General features: G+C 33.2%; 1 protein-coding gene across 1 annotated transcript; it reads left to right on the top strand.

Annotated features, from left to right (window-relative positions):
• Window positions 1-7,596: 7,596 nt before the first annotated feature.
• On the top strand, window positions 7,597-18,849 carry LOC119613055 (laminin subunit alpha-1; the record flags this gene model as incomplete). The annotated part of the gene is made up of 12 exons (XM_037968995.1): window positions 7,597-8,956; window positions 9,023-9,278; window positions 9,340-9,736; window positions 9,819-10,848; window positions 10,906-11,102; window positions 11,168-12,387; window positions 12,456-12,889; window positions 14,211-14,862; window positions 16,079-16,697; window positions 17,586-17,719; window positions 17,825-18,053; window positions 18,135-18,849. Coding segments are annotated over 12 exons (6,683 nt in total), but the record flags the coding sequence as incomplete, so codon positions are not given.
• Between the last annotated feature and the right edge of the window lie 664 nt (window positions 18,850-19,513).

The following is a 19,513-nucleotide window of genomic DNA, read 5'->3' as shown; positions in this document are numbered from 1 at the left end:
AGACTAGAGTATAGACTGGACTATAGACTAGACTATAGACTAGACTAGACTAGACTATAGACTAGACTATAGACTAGACTATAGACTAGACTATAGACTAGACTATAGACTAGACTATAGACTAGACTATAGACTAGACTATAGACTAGACTATAGACTAGACTATAGACTAGACTATAGACTAGACTAGACTAGACTATAGACTAGACTATAGACTAGACTATAGACTAGACTATAGACTAGACTATAGACTAGACTATAGACTAGACTATAGACTAGACTATAGACTAGACTATAGACTAGACTATAGACTAGACTATAGACTAGACTATAGACTAGACTATAGACTAGACTATAGACTAGACTATAGACTAGACTATAGACTAGACTATAGACTAGACTATAGACTAGACTATAGACTAGACTATAGACTAGACTATAGACTAGACTATAGACTAGACTATAGACTAGACTATAGACTAGACTATAGACTAGACTATAGACTAGACTATAGACTAGACTATAGACTAGACTATAGACTAGACTATAGACTAGACTATAGACTAGACTATAGACTAGACTATAGACTAGACTATAGACTAGACTATAGACTAGACTAGACTATAGACTAGACTATAGACTAGACTATAGACTAGACTATAGACTAGACTATAGACTAGACTATAGACTAGACTATAGACTAGACTATAGACTAGACTATAGACTAGACTATAGACTAGACTATAGACTAGACTATGGACTAGACTATAGACTAGACTATAGACTAGACTATAGACTAGACTATAGACTAGACTATAGACTAGACTATAGACTAGACTATAGACTAGACTATAGACTAGACTATAGACTAGGCTATAGACTAGACTATAGACTAGACTATAGACTAGACTATAGACTAGACTATAGACTAGACTATAGACTAGACTATAGACTAGACTATAGACTAGACTATAGACTAGACTATAGACTAGACTATAGACTAGACTATAGACTAGACTATAGACTAGACTAGACTAGACTATAGACTAGACTAGACTATAGACTAGACTATAGACTCGGCTATAGACTAGACTATAGACTAGACTATAGACTAGACTATGGACTAGACTATAGACTAGACTTAGACTAGACTATAGACTAGACTATAGACTAGACTATAGACTAGACTATAGACTAGACTATAGACTAGACTATGGACTAGACTATAGACTAGACTATAGACTAGACTATAGACTAGACTATAGACTAGACTATAGACTAGACTATAGACTAGACTATAGACTAGACAACAGACTAGACTACAGACTAGACTATAGACTAGGACTATAGACTAGACTATAGACTACACTATAGACTAGACTATAGACTAGACTATAGACTAGACTATAGACTAGACTATAGACTAGACTATAGACTAGACTATAGACTAGACTATAGACTAGACTATAGACTAGACTATAGACTAGACTATAGACTAGACTATAGACTAGACTATAGACTAGACTATAGACTAGAGTATAGACTAGACTATAGACTAGAGTATAGACTAGACTATAGACTAGACTATAGACTGGACTATAGACTAGACTATAGACTAGACTATAGTCTAGACTATGACTAGACTAGACTAGACTATAGACTAGACTATAGACTAGACTATAGATTAGACTATAGACTAGACTATAGACTAGACTATAGACTAGACTATAGACTAGACTATAGACTAGACTATAGACTAGACTATAGACTAGACTATAGACTAGACTATAGACTAGACTATAGACTAGACTATAGACTAGACTATAGACTAGACTATAGACTAGACTATAGACTAGACTATAGACTAGACTATAGACTAGACTATAGACTAGACTATAGACTAGACTATAGACTAGACTATAGACTAGACTATAGACTAGACTATAGACTAGACTATAGACTAGACTATAGACTAGACTATAGACTAGACTATAGACTAGACTATAGACTAGACTATAGACTAGACTATAGACTAGACTATAGACTAGACTATAGACTAGACTATAGACTAGACTATAGACTAGACTATAGACTAGACTATAGACTAGACTATAGACTAGACTATAAACTAGACCATAGGCTAGACTATAAACTAGACTATAAACTAGACCATAGAATAGATTATAGAATAGACTAGACTATATACTATACTGAAGACTGGAATATAGTTTCTGTTGCTTGCTATGAACACCGTTTTTAATCTTTGTATAAACTCAACCTAAATCTTGTTATTTTTCCATATATCTGCCATAAACCATTGTACAAACCATACAAGTACTATATAAATAATCTTTAATTACTTGTTTATTTTAAAGTTTTGCAAACTTAAACTTACTTTTTGTTACAACAACTTTAGTGGATAATCTCCGGTCTTCTTTGCAAATAGTAGAAACTAAAATTTTATGAATGAAAATATCTGGTTGTTTGGCATAAATGAAAATGTTGCCAAAGGTGGGCGTATACGCCAACTTATAAATGAATATTAAGACCCACTGTAAAAAACAGTTTTTTTTTTTTAATTTAATCTTTTTATTTACATTTTAAGGTTTTTCCGTTTAAAAATTGTTTTTCTAATAATTTTTGTCTTCAACTTGAATTTCCGCTAAAAAACTGCTTACATTGTTGGTTACAAAAAAAAAAAAAAAAAAAAAAAAACAAACGGAGAGAAAGAAAATCAACATAAAACTGAGAGAAACTTTAAACAAAATGTTGGTGTTTTAAAATTTGCATGTTGCATGTTAGATAGGATATGTTGTAAACTGTATAACAAACTTATTTATTTACTATTGCTAAAACCTGTGTATGTTTTGTAGTTGTTGATTTTTTTTTTGGTAGTAATGCCTACAAACGACCTGAATTTTTTTGTGTTGCTACTCTAGCTAGTTTGGCAACCTTTATGTTTTTTTTCTGTATTTCTTTAGGCTGTGTTCTTTTTCAATCTTCAAGATATTCATGTTCCTATATAGAAATAATAAATAAATAAAATTTGTGTTTAAGGTGTCCTATTGTTGTTATAGCGGCTTTGGCCTCCTCTTTTTTAAATCTAACCAATTCATATTATTGTCTAAAGGTGATCAACACATTCTCTTTTTCTTTAAAAGAGTATAAAAAGTCAATATACTTAAATTACGACAGCACGGTTCATAAACTTCAGTTCAGTGAATTGTAGCTGATTTGTCTGCTAATATAAGTCGAAAAGTTTAAATATTAAGTTGGGGTAAAAGTTGTTCTTAGTCTATACAACTTTTTTCTAAAAAAGTTGCTCTTATGGTACACAACTTTTCTCTAGAAAAGTTGCTCTTGGTCTAGACAAATTTTTTCTAGAAAAGTTGTTCTCAGTCTAGAGAACTTTTCTACAGAAAAGCTGTTCTCAGTCTAGACAACTTTTCTCTAGAAAAGTTGTTCTCAGTCTAAATAACTTTTCTCTAGAAAAGTTGCTCTTAGTCTAGACAAATTTTCTCTAGAAAAGTTACTCTTGGTCCAGATAACCTTTTTCTAGAAAAGTTGCTCTTTGTCTAGACAACTTTTCTATAGAAAAGCTTCTCTTGGTCTAGGCAACTTTTCTCTAAAAAGGTTGCTCTTAGTCTAGACAACTTTTCTATAAGAAAGTTGCTCTTGGTCTAGACATTTTTTATATAGACAACTTTCCTCTAGAATAGTTGATCTTAGTCTAGACATCTTTTCTGTAAAAAAGTTGATCTTAGTCTAGACAACTTTTCTACAGAAAAGTTGCTCTTAGTCTAGACAACTTTTCTCTAGAAAAGTTGCTTTTTGTCTATACAACTTTTCTATAGAAAAGCTGCTCTTGGTCTAGGCAACTTTTCTCTAAAAAGGTTGCTCTTAGTCTAGACAAATTTCTATAAGAAAGTTGCTCTTGGTCTAGACATTTTTTATATAGAAAAGTTGCTCTTGGTGTAGTCAACTTTTTTCTAGAAAAGTTGCTCTTGGTCTAGACAGCTTTTCTCTAGAAATGTTGCTCTTGGTCTAGACAGCTTTTCTATAGAAAAATTGCTCTTGGTCTAGACAACTTTTATATAGAAAAGTTGCTCTTGGTCTAGACAACTTTTCCATAGAAAAGTTGCTCTTGGTCTAGACAACTTTTCTATAGAAAAGCTGCTCTAGGTGTAGACAACTTTTCTATAGAAAAGTTGCTCTTAGTCCAGACAACTTTTCTTTATACAACTTTTTTCTAAAAAGTTTGCTCTTGGTCTAGACAACTTTTCTGTAAAAAAGTTGCTCTTGGTCTAGACAACTTTTCTGTAAAAAAGTTGTTCTTGGTCTAGACAACTTTTCTCTAAAAAGGTTGCTCTTAGTCTAGACAACTTTTCTATAAGAAAGTTGCTCTTGGTCTAGACATTTTTTATATAGACAACATTCCCCTAGAATAGTTGATCTTAGTCTAAACATCTTTTCTGTAAAAAAAGTTGATCTTAGTCTAGACAATTTTTCTCTAGAAAATTTGCTCTTGGTCTAGACAACTTTTATATAGAAAAGTTGCTCTTGGTCTAGACAACTTTTCCATAGAAAAGTTGCTCTTGGTCTAGACAACTTTTCTATAGAAAAGTTGCTCTAGGTGTAGACAACTTTTCTCAATAAAAGTTGTTCTTGGTATAGACAACTTTTCTCAATAAAAGTTGCTCTTGGTATAGACAACTTTTCTCAAGAAAAGTTGCTCTTGGTCTAGACAAATTATCTCTAGAAAAGTTGCTCTTGGTCTAGACAACTTTTCTCTAAAAAAGTTGCTCTTGTCCTAGACAACTTTTCTAAATTAAAGTTTAAGACAACTTTTGTCTAGAAAAGTTGCTCTTGTCCTAGACAACTTTTCTAAATTAAAGTTGCTCTTATTCTAGACAACTTTTCTATAGAAAAGTTCCTCTTGGTCTAGACAACCTTTCTATAAAAAAGTTGCTTTTGGTCTCGACAACTTTTCTATGGAAAAGTTGCTCTTGATCTAGACAACTTTTCTATATAAAAGAAATAACATTTTCCCTGTTCCAATATTATTATGCCTATTGACTTTCTTTCATATATTTAAGCGCCCACACTTTAACAAATAACATTAAAAAGTCTATCTGTCTACTTCTCTTTCTACTCCATTCCAGCCACCATTCATGGCATCAAATTCATCCAAAACTCTGTTTATACTTTAAACATGAAGTTTTTTTCAATTTGCATCATTCACTCAGTCACTCACTATATTTTTTTTTCTTCAGTCAATTTGGCTTATTTTTAATAAAAATAAAAAACATTTTGTTGTTGTTTTATAACTCCTTTACACTAATAACAAATTTTTCATTCATAATTTAACAAAATGAAACATGTTTAAGCATAAACGAAAAAAAAATTGCAAAAAAATATTAAAAGTCTGGTCTTTTGAAGTTGCTGCATGCAGCCAGTTTGTACTTTCGTGTGGAAATGATGCAGCAGCAGGCATGCAATAATTTTCAAATACCTGTTGCCATATTTTGTTTTTTTTTTCCTCTTTTTTTTTTTTTTTTGCTTTCTTAACGAAATGTTGTCATATGCAAATTAATTTAAGTTGATCACCACAAATTTATTTGGTGTTGTCGTGCCCGGTTTGTGGCCCAACAACGCAAATGAATGAACAAAAAAACAACCATCATTTAAAAAAACGGTTTTTAGTTTCTTGTCCATAAAAAAATTGTTGAATTTTTGTTCCTTAAATCATGTAATTTTTTTCTTTTAAATTTTTGTTGTTGTGTCTGGCTTTGGGGATTTATAGTAGGTTGTTGTCGACTTGTAATCCATAGAGTCAAAAACGTGATTTCTTTTAGTAAAAAAAAAACTACTACCAAAAACTCGTGCTGTTTCTAATGTAACGTCAACAATAGCAAAAAAAAATAAATTAGAAAAACAACAAAAATCCGCCAAAACGAAAAATAATCTTATTTAGACTTTCGCTTTTTGACAGGTTTATGCTACAAAAAATATTTAAAAAATTAACGGTATCAGTTCTTCTATGATATGGTCCTTCTATTTAGTAACTCACTCAAACAGAAAATGTTGCATCAGACGTGTTTGAAGTCTATCCAACTTCAGCAGGTTTTTAGCGCCCAGTCCAATCAACCTTTCTCTAGAATACATGCTCTTACTTAAGACCACTTTCTATAGAAAATTTGCTTCTAGTTCCAAAAAGTTGCCCTTAGTCAGAACAACATTTCTCAAAGAACAGTTGCTCTTAGTATACACAACTCCTCTTAGTCTAGACAAGTCCTCTATAAAAAAGTTGCCTTTAGTCTAGACAACTTTCCTATAGAAAAGTAGCTCTTAGTCTAGACAACTTTTCTAGAGAAAAGTTGCTCTTAGTCTAGACAACTTTTCTAGAGAAAAGATGCTCTTAGTCTAGACAACTTTTCTAGAGAAAAGTTGCTCTTATTCTAGACAACTTTTCTATAGAAAAGTTGCTCTTAGTCTACGCAACTTTCCAATAGAAAAGTTGCTATTGGTCTAAATAAAAAAGTTGCTCTTAGTCTAGACAACTTTTCTAGAGAAAAGTTGCTCTTCGACTAGACTACTTTTCTATAGACAAGTTGCTCTTAGTCCAGACAACTTTTCTTTAGAAAAGTTGCCCTTAGACTAGACATCTATTCTATAGAAAAGTTGTTCTTAGTCTGGAAAACTTTTCTATAGAAAAGTTGCTCTTAGTCTAGAAAACTTTTCTATAGAAAAGTTGCTCTTAGTCTAGACAACTTTTCTATAGCAAAGTTGCTCTTAATCTACACAACTTTTCTATAGAAAAGTTGCTCGTAGTCTAGACAACTTTTCTATAGAAAAGTTGCTCTTAGTCTAGACAACTTTTCTATAGAAAAGTTGCACTTAGTCTAGACAACTGTGCTAGAGAAAAGTTGCTATAGAAATATTGCTCCCTGCCTCCTTCAATCTTGAAGACTTTTCCATAGAAAAGTTGCTCTTAGTCTAGACAACTCTTCTAGAGAAAAGTTGCTCTTAGTCTAGACAACTTTTCTAGAGAAAAGCTGCTCTTAGTCTAGACAACTTTTCTATAGAAAAGTTGCTCTTAGTCTAGACAACTTTTCTATAGAAAAGATGCTCTTTGTATACACAACTCCTCTATAGAAAAGTTGCACTTAGTCTAGACAACTTTTCTATAGAAAAGTTGCTCTTAGTCTAGACTACTTTTCTAGAGAAAAGATGCTCTTAGTCTAGACTACTTTTCTATAGAAAAGTTGCTCTTAGTCTAGACTACTTTTCTATAGAAAAGTTGCTCTTAGTCTAGACAACTTTTCTAGAGAAATGTTGCTCTTCGTCTAGACAACTTTTCTATAGAAAAGCTGCACTTTTCTCTAAAAAAGTTGCTCTTGGTCTAGACAACTTTTCTAGAGAAAAGTTGCTCTTAGTCTAGACAACTTTTCTAGAGAAAAGTTGCTATAGAAATATTGCTCCCTTCCTCCTTCAATCTTGAAGACTTTTCCGAAAATTCTCTAGGAAATTATTTAGAATCTACAAATTTCTTTATAAAAATATATTAATTTCTCTTTAACTTTTATCTCTTTCCAGAATGTCAATGCAGTCCTATCGGCTCTCTATCGAATACCTGCGAAAAACGTTCCGGTCAGTGTCAATGTCTGACCAATGTTACCGGACGCCGTTGTGATAAATGCAAGGCAGGCCATTGGAATTTAACACAAAGTGTGGGTTGCCATGATTGTCGCTGTGATCCCTCAGGCTCTAGAAGTCATGAGTGTAATCCCTGGACGGGTCAGTGTGATTGTAAAATCGGTGTGGGAGGTCAAAGATGTAATGAGTGTACAGATGGCTTTTTCGGTTTCTCAACTGATGGCTGTCAGCGTTGTGCCCCTTGTCCGGGAGAGGGTCAAGTATGTGATCCACTAAATGGTCGTTGTGTTTGTCCACCCAATAGCAGAGGTTTGGGTTGTAGTCAATGTGTAGCGGGTACTTGGGGTTGGCAATCAAGATTGGGTTGCCGTGAGTGCCAGTGCGATCGAGTGGGTTCGATCGGACAATATTGTCATACACAAACGGGTCAATGTCAGTGTAGAGAAGGTTATTCCGGACGACGATGTGATGCTTGTGCGCCGGGTTATTTTGGTTATCCCGAGTGTAGACGCTGTAATTGTGATGCAGATGGTTCGTATGTGGGTAAAGATGGTTTGATCACCTGTGATGCCAATGGTCAATGTCCCTGTAAGAGTTTAGTAGTGGGTTTAAAGTGTGATACTTGTATGCAGTCATCATTCGGTTTGTCTGCCCTTAATCCTGAAGGCTGTACCAGATGTTATTGTTTTGGTCGTGCTAGTGAATGTGAACAAAGTAATTGGTCTTGGGGTCATGTCAGAATGTCAGAGTCACGTAATCTTTCCATACAATATTTGAACTCACAGCATATAAGTAATTCGGAATTTGAATATATTGTGGTGGTACAAATGTCCGGTTCCAAAACATATCGAGAAGATGCAGAAATACAAAATTTCAATGGTTTAAATTTAATACCTCGCTCTACGGGAAATGTTTCCATGGGTTCCTATAGCCAACTATACTATCCCTTGTACTTCCAATTACCCCCACAATTCTATGGCGATCGTATTAGCAGTTATGGTGGTAATCTGTATTTTACTTTATTAACCGAGGGAGGTAATACACCTTTAGATCGTAAACTCTTAAGTCGTTATCCTTTGGTACAATTGCATGCTCATCATAAAATGATTTTGGATTTTTATGAATACGAAAGTTTTGAATACTCACGCAATGAAACTTATCGTGTACCTTTACATGAAACCTATTGGAAGTTGCATCACAATGGCCAATCGGTGGATAGAGCGACCTTAATGGCTGCTCTGCAAAATGTTCGACATATATTGATTCGAGGTTCCTGTTTTGCTGATTTCTCGGAAATAATGTAAGTTTTTAGTATATAAGTTATTTTGGGTGTAGTTTTTAATTTAATTAAACAAAATTTCCAAAGTTTGCAAAATGTCCACATGGATTCGGCCATTTATGTGCATGGATCCACCAGCATGATAGCTAAGGGTGTAGAGAAGTGTAAATGTCCCAAACGGTTTGATGGTTTATCGTGTCAAGATCCTGGTAGAGGTTTCTATAGATGGCGTAATGTTACCGAAACTGAGACTATCTATATAGAAGATCTAATAGGTAGGGCGGCTCCCTGTTTTTGTAACGGACGCAGCCTGGAGTGTAATCGTGAAACGGGAGAGTGTGTGGTAGGTTTTGCAATATGAAAAGGAGAGAGTTTTTTGGGTATTAATGTGATATATGTTTTAGAATTGTCGCGAAAATTCCGGTGGACGTCATTGTGAACAATGTGCCGAGGGTTTCTTTGGCGATCCCAATTCCCCTTACGGCTGCCAAGCCTGTCCTTGTCCCGAAACTAATCGCAATTTTGCCAAAGGTTGCACCGTTTGGCAGGGTGAGGTCAGTTGTGTTTGTCGTCCTGGCTATACGGGAAAATTGTGCGACAAGTGTCGTCATGGTTACTATGGCAATCCTTTGGCTTCCCCTATTAGTACCTGTAAACCCTGTAATTGTAATCTGAATGGCATTAGCCGGGAGGGTTGTGATGCTTTGACGGGCCAGTGTTATTGTCGAGAAGGAGTTACTGGTCTGAAATGTGATAAATGTAAAGCGGCACGTCATCATGTGGAAGAGAAAGGCTGCAGATGTAAGTTATTAAAACCAAGAAGGGAGTGTTCCATTTCTTAAATATTTCCTCTTTGTTTTCTTTAAAATTTCCCTTACCCCAGTGTGCGATAACTGTACTCTACTCCTACTGGACTATGTAGAACTAATAGGTCATAAACTTAGAAGAGGCATACACAACATGGATTTGACTGGTATACCAGCTCCCTACATTAAGGTCGAGGAATATGAAGATCTTTTTAATCTACAAAATACCCGCTATCATGACTTTAATAATGCTCGCCAATTGCTGCTAAACTATGACAGCTCAGCCCTCATAAAATTAGATTCACATGCCGAAAATCAAAAATTCCAAAATCGTAAGGCCTTAGCCACGGCTGAGAAAAGGAACCAGGCTGTGCAGGTTATACTTAAAGATGCTCGTCTACTTTATGGCGATCTGGAATCTATACAGACGGGTATTCTAACAAATATAGCAAATCTGGAAAATTATGGTAGGGGATCTCATTATTTAAGTTTACCCACTGCTTTGCAGCAAGGTAGATTCTATTTGGATTCGATTAAACAACATAGGGACTCGGTAAATGATATTAGAACGGCAGCTTCTTGTGCCTGGCATTATTACTTTAAGTTCGGCAATGCCTCCGATGCGGCCTTTGATCAAAAGGCTAAAGTGGAAATGTTTTGGAGGGATCTAAATCATACCAATTTTCGCATATCGGATATAAGATTACAAGCAGATCGTACCGTGGAAATGCAAAATGAAATCGATGATGTTCTGGAGCATATACGTAATCTAAAGAGTTATACTTCGGAAGATTATCAGCAGATAGTCGATTTAAAGTTTAAGATAAGGGAATATCTTAAGGAGACCTTAGTGCCTCAAACTGCGGTGTTAGTGGAAATGAATGTTGGACGTTTGGAGTTGTTGAGCGGTAATGTAGACAATATTATTAAACTGGGTACAGTGTTAAATGCCACCTTGGATGAAAATGAAACGGTTCACCGGGAAGTGCGTAAACATTGGCTGCCTAAAGCTCAAAAACATGCCGCTCGTTTGCTGGAAAGATCCAACGAATATGCCCGACAATTTCAACCCACACGTAATGGAGCTCGTATAGCCATGCTGGCGAGGTAAGTTTGCAAAGAAGATTTCTGTTAAAAGTTTTTATTAAATTGTTCCTAAAATAGTTCGGCCCATAAAAATATATCGGAGGCCATAGAGGCAGCACGCTTGGCTTCCATAGAAGCCAGAGAACGGGTTTATACTGCCCATAATAAACTTTATCCTAGGCAAGGCCTATCGGTTATTGATAGAGCTAGAATTTCTTTAAATAAATCCAAAATTTTAAAACAAGATGCCATGCAGGAGATTAAGGAAACAGAAGGTAAGTTTTTTTTCTTAAGAAAGGTCAAATATCAAAATTGTAATTCCTTTCACCTATCTAAAAAGGTCTTAAGAATCGTTTGCGCGTCCATGAGAATAAGGTAGAAGGCATTAAGAATCGTATTATAAATGCTGGCATACGTACCAATAACATCTCCTCGCATATACAACCTTTGCAACATACTACGGCTCGCAAAAATACCATAGAAAGTTTGGATATTGCTTCCAAAATCTCAGATGAAATGAAGGGAGTATCGCGGCACACTCAGCAGCTGCATGAAGATATTAAAAAGTTACGTGATAAATTTGCAATTTTAGAACCCGATTGGGAAATCAAATTGGGTTTGGCAGAGGAAAATATTTCCCTAACCAAAACCAATGTACGTTTAGCTAATATTTCTCTAACCTATGTGGAAGAGCAAGCGGTTAAGGAGCAATCAGAGTTTGATGTATGGAATAATACCATGGCTAAACAGATCCAAGAGTTAAGAGATAAAATTGCCAAAGCTAAACATGCCGCAGAAGGTATTAAGATTTCTTTAGAGTCTTTGGGTCCCAAATGCATAAGATCCTATTTGCCTATATCCTATGGTCTCACCACGTCCAATACTATTAAACTCAGCTTTGCCCTACCCAATCGTAATGGCAATTCACCTCTGCTCTATATACAGGGCAATGATGGTCGTTATATTGCCTTGGATCTATTCAAAAGACATGTTAGACTTTTATGGAATTTGGGTGGTTCCACCGAGATTATAACCCATCCCTTAGAGATACAGACAAGAGATCCGCAATACGATGATGCCTGGTATCATGTCGAGGTTAATCGTACTTTAAATATAGGCAGTCTTTTGGTAAGACGTATGAATAATTATGGCGCCTTAGTGCCTCAGAATCCTGTGACTGGCAATACTGATGTGGAATTTACACGCTTTTTCCAAACTCCGGAGGAACGCATATATCTGGGTGGTTATCCCAAGTTAATGCGCACCAAAGATTTGCAATTGAATCCGGGTCTTAATGTTGTGGTACACAATGTGGAGGTCGATAATAAACCCATGGGTATATGGAATTTTGCCTCGAGTGAGGGTAAATGTGGAGGCGCCATGATAGGGGCTCAAGAATCCAGCTCTTCCTCCGTAGCTAGACATTTTAATGGTTTAGGCTATGCAGAGGTGAAGAAGTCTCGTCCGCGACCTTATCGCAAGAACTTGTTTGCTTTACAAATGACCTTTAAGACATTAGATGAGAATGCACTGTTATTCTTAGCGGTAGATGATAAAAATGTAAGTTTCTCTTTATTCAGACTCCTCTTTTCCCAGAAGTTTTAAGTTTTTATTCTTCTCTTTAACAGAATCGCTCGGTATCTGTGACTCTCAGTCGTGGTCGCATTATGTTCCGCATTGATTATGGCGATGAATCGAAATTGGAAATTAATACCACCAATAAATACAATACAGGTAAATGGATTAAAATCGAGGCAGCTCGGGAATTTGTACCCAAACGTGGTACAGAAAATGGCATATTGAGGGTGAATAATGAAAGAGCTATAACGGGTTCTCCGTCGGTACCCATTAAAAGTCATATGCTGCCGGATCTTTCGAAACCGGTTTATTATTTGGGTGGAGTACCGCCTGGTTTTACCTCGGCTACCTCTAAAGCTCCCGGAGCAGATAATCCCTTCTTGGGTTGCATGATGGATGTTCAAGTTAATGGCGAGACTTATGATCCTTTGGAAAGTTCTTCGTATTTCGGAGTGGAACCTTCGTGCAAGGAGATGATAACCAAGTAAGTTTTTTTTTTAAGGAATTTACATAAAAAGCTTTTTATTTCTATAAAAGCTTTTTCAGTAGTAGAAGTCTGCTTTGCAAAAAAAAAAATAAAAGTTTTTCTTAAAAAAGCTATTTTGTTAGAAAACAATAAAGCTTTTTCATAAAAAAATTTACTTTTTAAATATTTTTCGTAAAAAGCTTTTTTAAAAATATTTTTCATAAAAAGCTTTTTCTAAAAAAGTTTTCATAAACACATTTTTTAAAAATATTTGTTATAAAAAGCCTTTTATAAAAAAGACTTCATAAAAAAGCTTTTTATAAAAAAGTTTTCTCATTATAAAAGCTATTTTTCTAAAAAATAAAATTTTTTACAAAAAAATTATATCAATAAATTTTTTTAAAAATAAGGCTATTTACAGGAAAGCTTTATCATTAAAAAGCTTCTTCCACATAAAAAACAGCAAAAAATGCTTTATGAAAAAACTTTCTCTTTTAAATTTTTTATAAAAATGTGTTTAATTTTTTTACGAAAAAGCTTATAACACGAATGCTTTAATTGACAAAAAGAGCAAAAGCTTTTTCGACAAATAAGCTTTGGTTTTCTCATAAAAAAATTTCAACAAAAAACTTCTACATGAAAAAGCTTTCTGATAAAAAGCATTTTAATAAAAAATATTTCTTTTAAAAAAGCTTTGTAACAAAAACGTTTATCTTAGAAAAAGCTTTTTATTGAAAAAGTTTTTTAACGAAAGCTTTTTATCAAATAGTTTTTAAAAAAGTTATTTTTTCAAAAAGTTTTTTAAATAAGCTTTTTATCAAAGTTTTTTAAAAAAGCTTTTTATCAAAGTTTTTAAAAAAAAAACTTTTATCAAAGTTTCAAATAAGCTTTGGTATGAAGCATATTTGTTTTCTCGTAAAATTTTTTCAACAAAAAGCTTCCTCATAAAAAAAGCTTTCTGATAAAAAGCTTTTTAATAAAAAATATTTCTTTTAAAAAGTTTTTTAACAAACAACTTTCTTATAAAAAAGCTTTGTAACAAAAAGCTTTATCTTAGAAAAAGCTGTTTACTTTATTTTTAGTTTTTAAAATAGTTCCTTTTTCAAAAAGTTTTTTAAATAAGTTTTTTATCAAAGTTTTTTAAAAAAGCTTTTTATTGAAGTATTGTGAAAAAGCTTTTTATCAAAATTTTTTAAAAAAAGTTTTTATCAAAGTTTTTTAAAAAAGCTTTTTATCAAAAAAAGCTTTTCATCAAAAGAAGGATCTTTTAACTAAAAAATTTAAAAAAAAAAATATTTTTATCAAAAATTATTCACAATCTAAATCTTTTTTCCCACAGGGCTGGCTTCACAGGTCAAGGTTACATCGAATTACCCTCCCAGTCGTTGCGCAAACGAGCCAATACCGGTTTCGTTTTCCGCACTCTCCAATCCGACTGTTTACTACTGCTCTCCGCCTACCCGCCCGAAGTTCAGGATGACTACGATGCCAAAGATATTAAAGGAAACTATTCCATTTCTCTTATCGATGGTCATCTCCAAGTATGGATTAATTCGGGACGCAGTTTCATACAAATGCATTCGAATGTTTCACTTAATGATGGTGAATTCCATGTGGTTAATTTACTGAAAAATGGTCGTAAATTTGAGCTAATGGTCGACGATGAACTGCAAGTAACGAAAAATCTTATGGGCTCACCCACACTTGTCAGTATGCCACGTGATGCTGGTGGTTTGTATATAGGCGGTGCACCTCCCTTCGAGGATTATACACCTTTGGCTCCTACTTTTATAAAGTTGGAGGGTGCAGTACGTGATGTGGTTTTCAATAATCGTACTCTGAACTTTAATCAAGCTTTATCGTTTGTCAATGTACAAATTGGACGCAATGGACCTGCTATGGGTAGTGTTAATGGTTTAAGTGATATTTTACTGAAGACAGAACCCATGATTGGTAAAAGTTTTACCGCCGCTCCGGAAGGTTGCAAAAGGGTAAGTGAGAAGGTTATGTGTGTGATTTAGTGAAGGAAAGCTTTTGTAAAGCAAAAAGCTTTAATAATGGTTTTAGAGCTGTTTAAACAAATTTAATTAAATATTTCAACAAAATTCATAAAAAGCTTTTAAAGCTTTTTTATAACAGCATGTTTTTCATTTGTTTTCATTATTACTTTTTTCTTTTTTTTTATAGGATTTTAGTTGTTAAGTCTTAAGTCTTAAAAACATTATCCATTAAAAACCGTTTAGAAAGCTTTAAGCTTTCGAAAGCTTTCATTTATAAGCACCAAAAGTTACTAACTGCCAAAAAAAATCGTCTATATAACAAAAGGGAACATAAAAAGGATTGCTAATAATGGAAAATTTTAACTAAGCTTTTTTAATTTTTAAAATACTAAGGAAACTAATTATCATAAAGAGTGCGGCAATACATATTAACTTTTAAGCTCATTTTATTTTAATCTTAATAATAATATTGCACCTTAAGGTTGTGGTCACGTTTAGGAAAAATTCATTTACTATATAAATAGAACTTTTTATTAAAAAAAAAATATTGTATATATTTTAATAACTAATACTTTAACATTAAGTCTCTATCATTTAACTTTAATTACTTTAAAAAATATATATATTTTAAAAAATTCACCTTAATCATAAAATTTGCTTTTTGTGTCTGTTAATAAAGCTTTCATTTGCAAACAAAAAATCATCATTTAATCATCTTCATTTTCTTGTTTTAAGAAATGTATTGTATAATCTCATAAAATTTTCTTTTAAGTTTTATTTTATTAGTTGTTAACTTTTTTGCAATATTTTGGTTTCATCAATAAAGTTTTTACTTTAGCAACAAAAAATAAACACAAAATTTGTTTTTTTTTTCTATAAATCACGCAAAATTATCATTATACATTTGGCTTAATAACATAACTACTAAAAACAACTGGAAAAGCTTTTGAAAAGCTCTTGCCTAAACATAAAGCTGGCAAAAACTAACACAAAATTCAAAATCCGGGATTGAGGTGAAAGATGCTAAAACTTATCAAAACCACAAAAGCTTTTAAGTATTAATAAGCTTTACCAGCTAAAGCTTAACGTAAAAAGCTTTTAAGTATAACTAATATTGGGTGTTGTCTTTTTATTTCAATGTTTTTACAATTTTCACTGTTTTCTTAATATGTCTCTTTATACAATTCTATATTTCCCCCCTCCACAGGTTGGCAGTTATTCTTATGAGCCCAATGCCTTTAAATTTGGCGATGAACCCTATAGTTTTGCTCAATTGCAAGCTCCTCTACGCAACTATTGGCAAAAGAATTTCCAAATTTCTTTTGATTTTCGCTCCTTTTATCCTAATGGTTTGATTTTCTTAGCTCCCGGCATGAAAGAGAAACAAAAACATTATTTAGCTTTGATTCTAAAAGATGGTCATTTGCTGTTGATAGTCAGAGGACGCCGACGTGAAGAGCTGCCTCTTCATGCTAAACTTAATGATGGTGAATGGCATCATGTTACGTTAATGTGTCAGGATCGTAAGGTTACCATGTCTGTGGAAATAGGTCGTACAGATCAGAAAACTTCGGCACAAATGAAAATACCCAAGAAAATTGCTGCCTCGAATATTATGTTTGTGGGTGGTTTACCCGAGAATCCTCCCAAAATGCCGGCGGAACTTTTAATGAAATTGGAACCGTTTAAGGGTTGTCTACGTAGATTTGCCATAGCGAATAGTACCCAGGATTTGGCGAAACCCGGTAAACATTTACATGTGGGTCAGTGTTTTCCCAATGTGGAGAGGGGTTCCTATTTCCCGGGAGATGCCTATGCGGTGTACAGTAAGTAGACAATCTAATAATGAACAGCAAATTTACACCTTTAAAGAGCCTATTTTCTATAGAAAATTTGCTCTCTTAAAGAGCCTATTTTCTATAGAAAATTTGCTCTCTTAAAGAGCCTATTTTCTAAAGAAAATTTGATCTCTTAAAGAGCCTATTTTCTAAAGAAAATTTGATCTCTTAAAGAGCCTATTTTCTAAAGAAAATTTGCTCTCTTAAAGAGCCTATTTTCTATAGAAAATTTGCTCTCTTAAAGAGCCTATTTTCTATAGAAAATTTGCTCTCTTAAAGAGCCTATTTTCTATAGAAAATTTGCTCTCTTAAAGAGCCTATTTTCTATAGAAAATTTGCTCTCTTAAAGAGCCTATTTTCTATAGAAAATTTGCTCTCTTAAAGAGCCTATTTTCTATAGAAAATTTGCTCTCTTAATGAGCCTATTTTCTATAGAAAATTTGCTCTCTTAATGAGCCTATTTTCTATAGAAAAATTGCTCTCTTAATGAGCCTATTTTCTATAGAAAATTTGCTCTCTTAATGAGCCTATTTTCTATAGAAAATTTGCTCTCTTAATGAGCCTATTTTCTATAGAAAATTTGCTCTTTTAAGGAGCCTATTTTCTATAGAAAATTTGCTCTTTTAAGGAGCCTATTTTCTATAGAAAATTTGCTCTTTTAAGGAGCCTATTTTCTATAGAAAATTTGCTCTTTTAAGGAGCCTATTTTCTATAGAAAATTTGCTCTTTTAAAGAGCCTATTTTCTATAGAAAATTTGCTCTTTTAAGGAGCCTATTTTCTATAGAAAATTTGCTCTTTTAAGGAGCCTATTTGCTCTCTTAAAGAGCCTTTTTTATAGAAAATGTTCTTAAATCTTTGTTTCTTAATATTTGTAGAGAGAAATTTCCATGTTGGCAAGTATTTGGAACTAGAAATGGAATTTAGAACTTCAGAGCTTTCTGGAATTTTGCTAAGTATAACTGAACCTACCGGTTTTCCTGCCTTATCACTGGAAATATTCAATGGCAATGTAAGTTTCAAAACTTTAAAAGAACAAACAATTAAAATTGTTTAAAAAATTAACCAAAATTTTAACAAAAACTTTACGATTTTTTTTTATATCTTTATCCCTCAGATTGTCTTCTCCTGTGACTTGGGTGATGGCAATCCCTTCCGCGTTGAATCTTTACTGCCTTCCAAATATGCTTTGTGCGATAATAAATGGCATAATATATCCGCCCTATATGACTACGAACAACTAGCCTTAAGAATTGATCAAATGCCCACTACAATAGCGGTAGCTCAACAAACTACCATGGGTAGAGTACAAACCAAATCTCCATTATATATAGGAGGAATACCGGGTAAGTTTTTTTTAAATTTCTCTTTCAAATTGAAAAGTATCAAACTTTATTGGTGATTCTAAAAAAAAAACAAAATTCTAGAAATTGCATCCAGTGGTTCCTTATTGACCCGTGAAAATTTCAAAGGTTGTATAAGAAATCTATCGATACGTAACGAACGACGCGATTGGGTTGATATGGATGCATTACATAATGTTTTACTCAGTGAGTGTTTGGTAACCGGCACTGAAAGCTGAGTTTAAGTAAAGTTCAAACTTTAACAAAAATAATAAAGAAAAACTTAAGGATCTAATTGTGATGCCATATACTTAGATAACAAAATATATAAATTTCAATAAGAACTGCCATATAAATAATATAAATATTTAAATTAATTTAAAAGAAAAAAGAATTTACGCTTAATTTTAAATAGTTTTATTAAATGCGACATGATCACTACATACATATGAAACGATTTCCAGTGAATGAAATAGAATTTTTTAAAGAGAGGGTAAGATAGAGGTAGACTATAGGATAGATATCCTAGATAGTCTAAGGTAAATAGTATAATTATTGTGTCGAGTATACAAGGGTGTATTGTTTTGTATATTGGTTTATAGTCTCGACTACAGATTACTATATAGTCTCGACTACAGAGTAGTTTTTAATATCGACTATTGAGTAGTTTGTAGTCTACATACTTATATAGCCTACTCTATAATGTTGACTATAGATTACTCTATAGTTTCGACTATAGAGAATAGTCTTAACAACAGAATAGTCTATAGTCTTGACTATAGAATAGTCTACAGTATTGTCCATAGAATAGTATATAGTCTTGACCATAGAATAGTCTATAGTCTTAACTACAGAATAGTCCATAGTCTTGACTATAGGATAGTCTATAGTCTTGACTATAGAAAAGTGTATATTCTTGACTATAGAATAATCCATAGTCAGGACTATATAAAAGTTTATAGTTTGAACTATAGAATAGTCTATAGTCTCGACCATAAAATAGTCAATTGTATTGACTATAGAGAAGTCCATAGTCTTGACTATAAAGAAGTCTATAGTTTGACTATAGAGAACTATATGTTTTAATTATAGAGAAGTCAAAATTCTTGACTTTAGAATAGTCTATAGTCTTGACTATAGAAAAGTCTATAGTCTTGACTATAGAATAGTTTATAGTCTTGACTATAGAATGATATATAGTCTTGACTATAGAATGGTCTATAGTCCTGACTATAGAATGGTCTATAGTCTTGACTATAGCATAATCAATAGTCTTGCCTATGGACTAGTCTAAAGTCTTGACTATAGAATACTCTGCAGCCTTGACTATAGAGTAATTCATAGTGTTGACTATAAAATAGTCTATAGTCTCGACTATGGAATAGTATATAGTATTGACTATAGAACAGTATTGACTATATAATAGTCTATAGTCTGGACTGTAGAATAGTCTATAGTCTGGA

Source organism: Lucilia sericata, unplaced genomic scaffold, assembly GCF_015586225.1.
Source record: "Lucilia sericata isolate MDLA Ls3-8-SP2 unplaced genomic scaffold, ASM1558622v1 Contig001944F_arrow, whole genome shotgun sequence".
Lineage (NCBI taxonomy): Eukaryota > Metazoa > Arthropoda > Insecta > Diptera > Calliphoridae > Lucilia > Lucilia sericata.
This window is presented reverse-complemented; position numbering and strand designations above follow the sequence as displayed.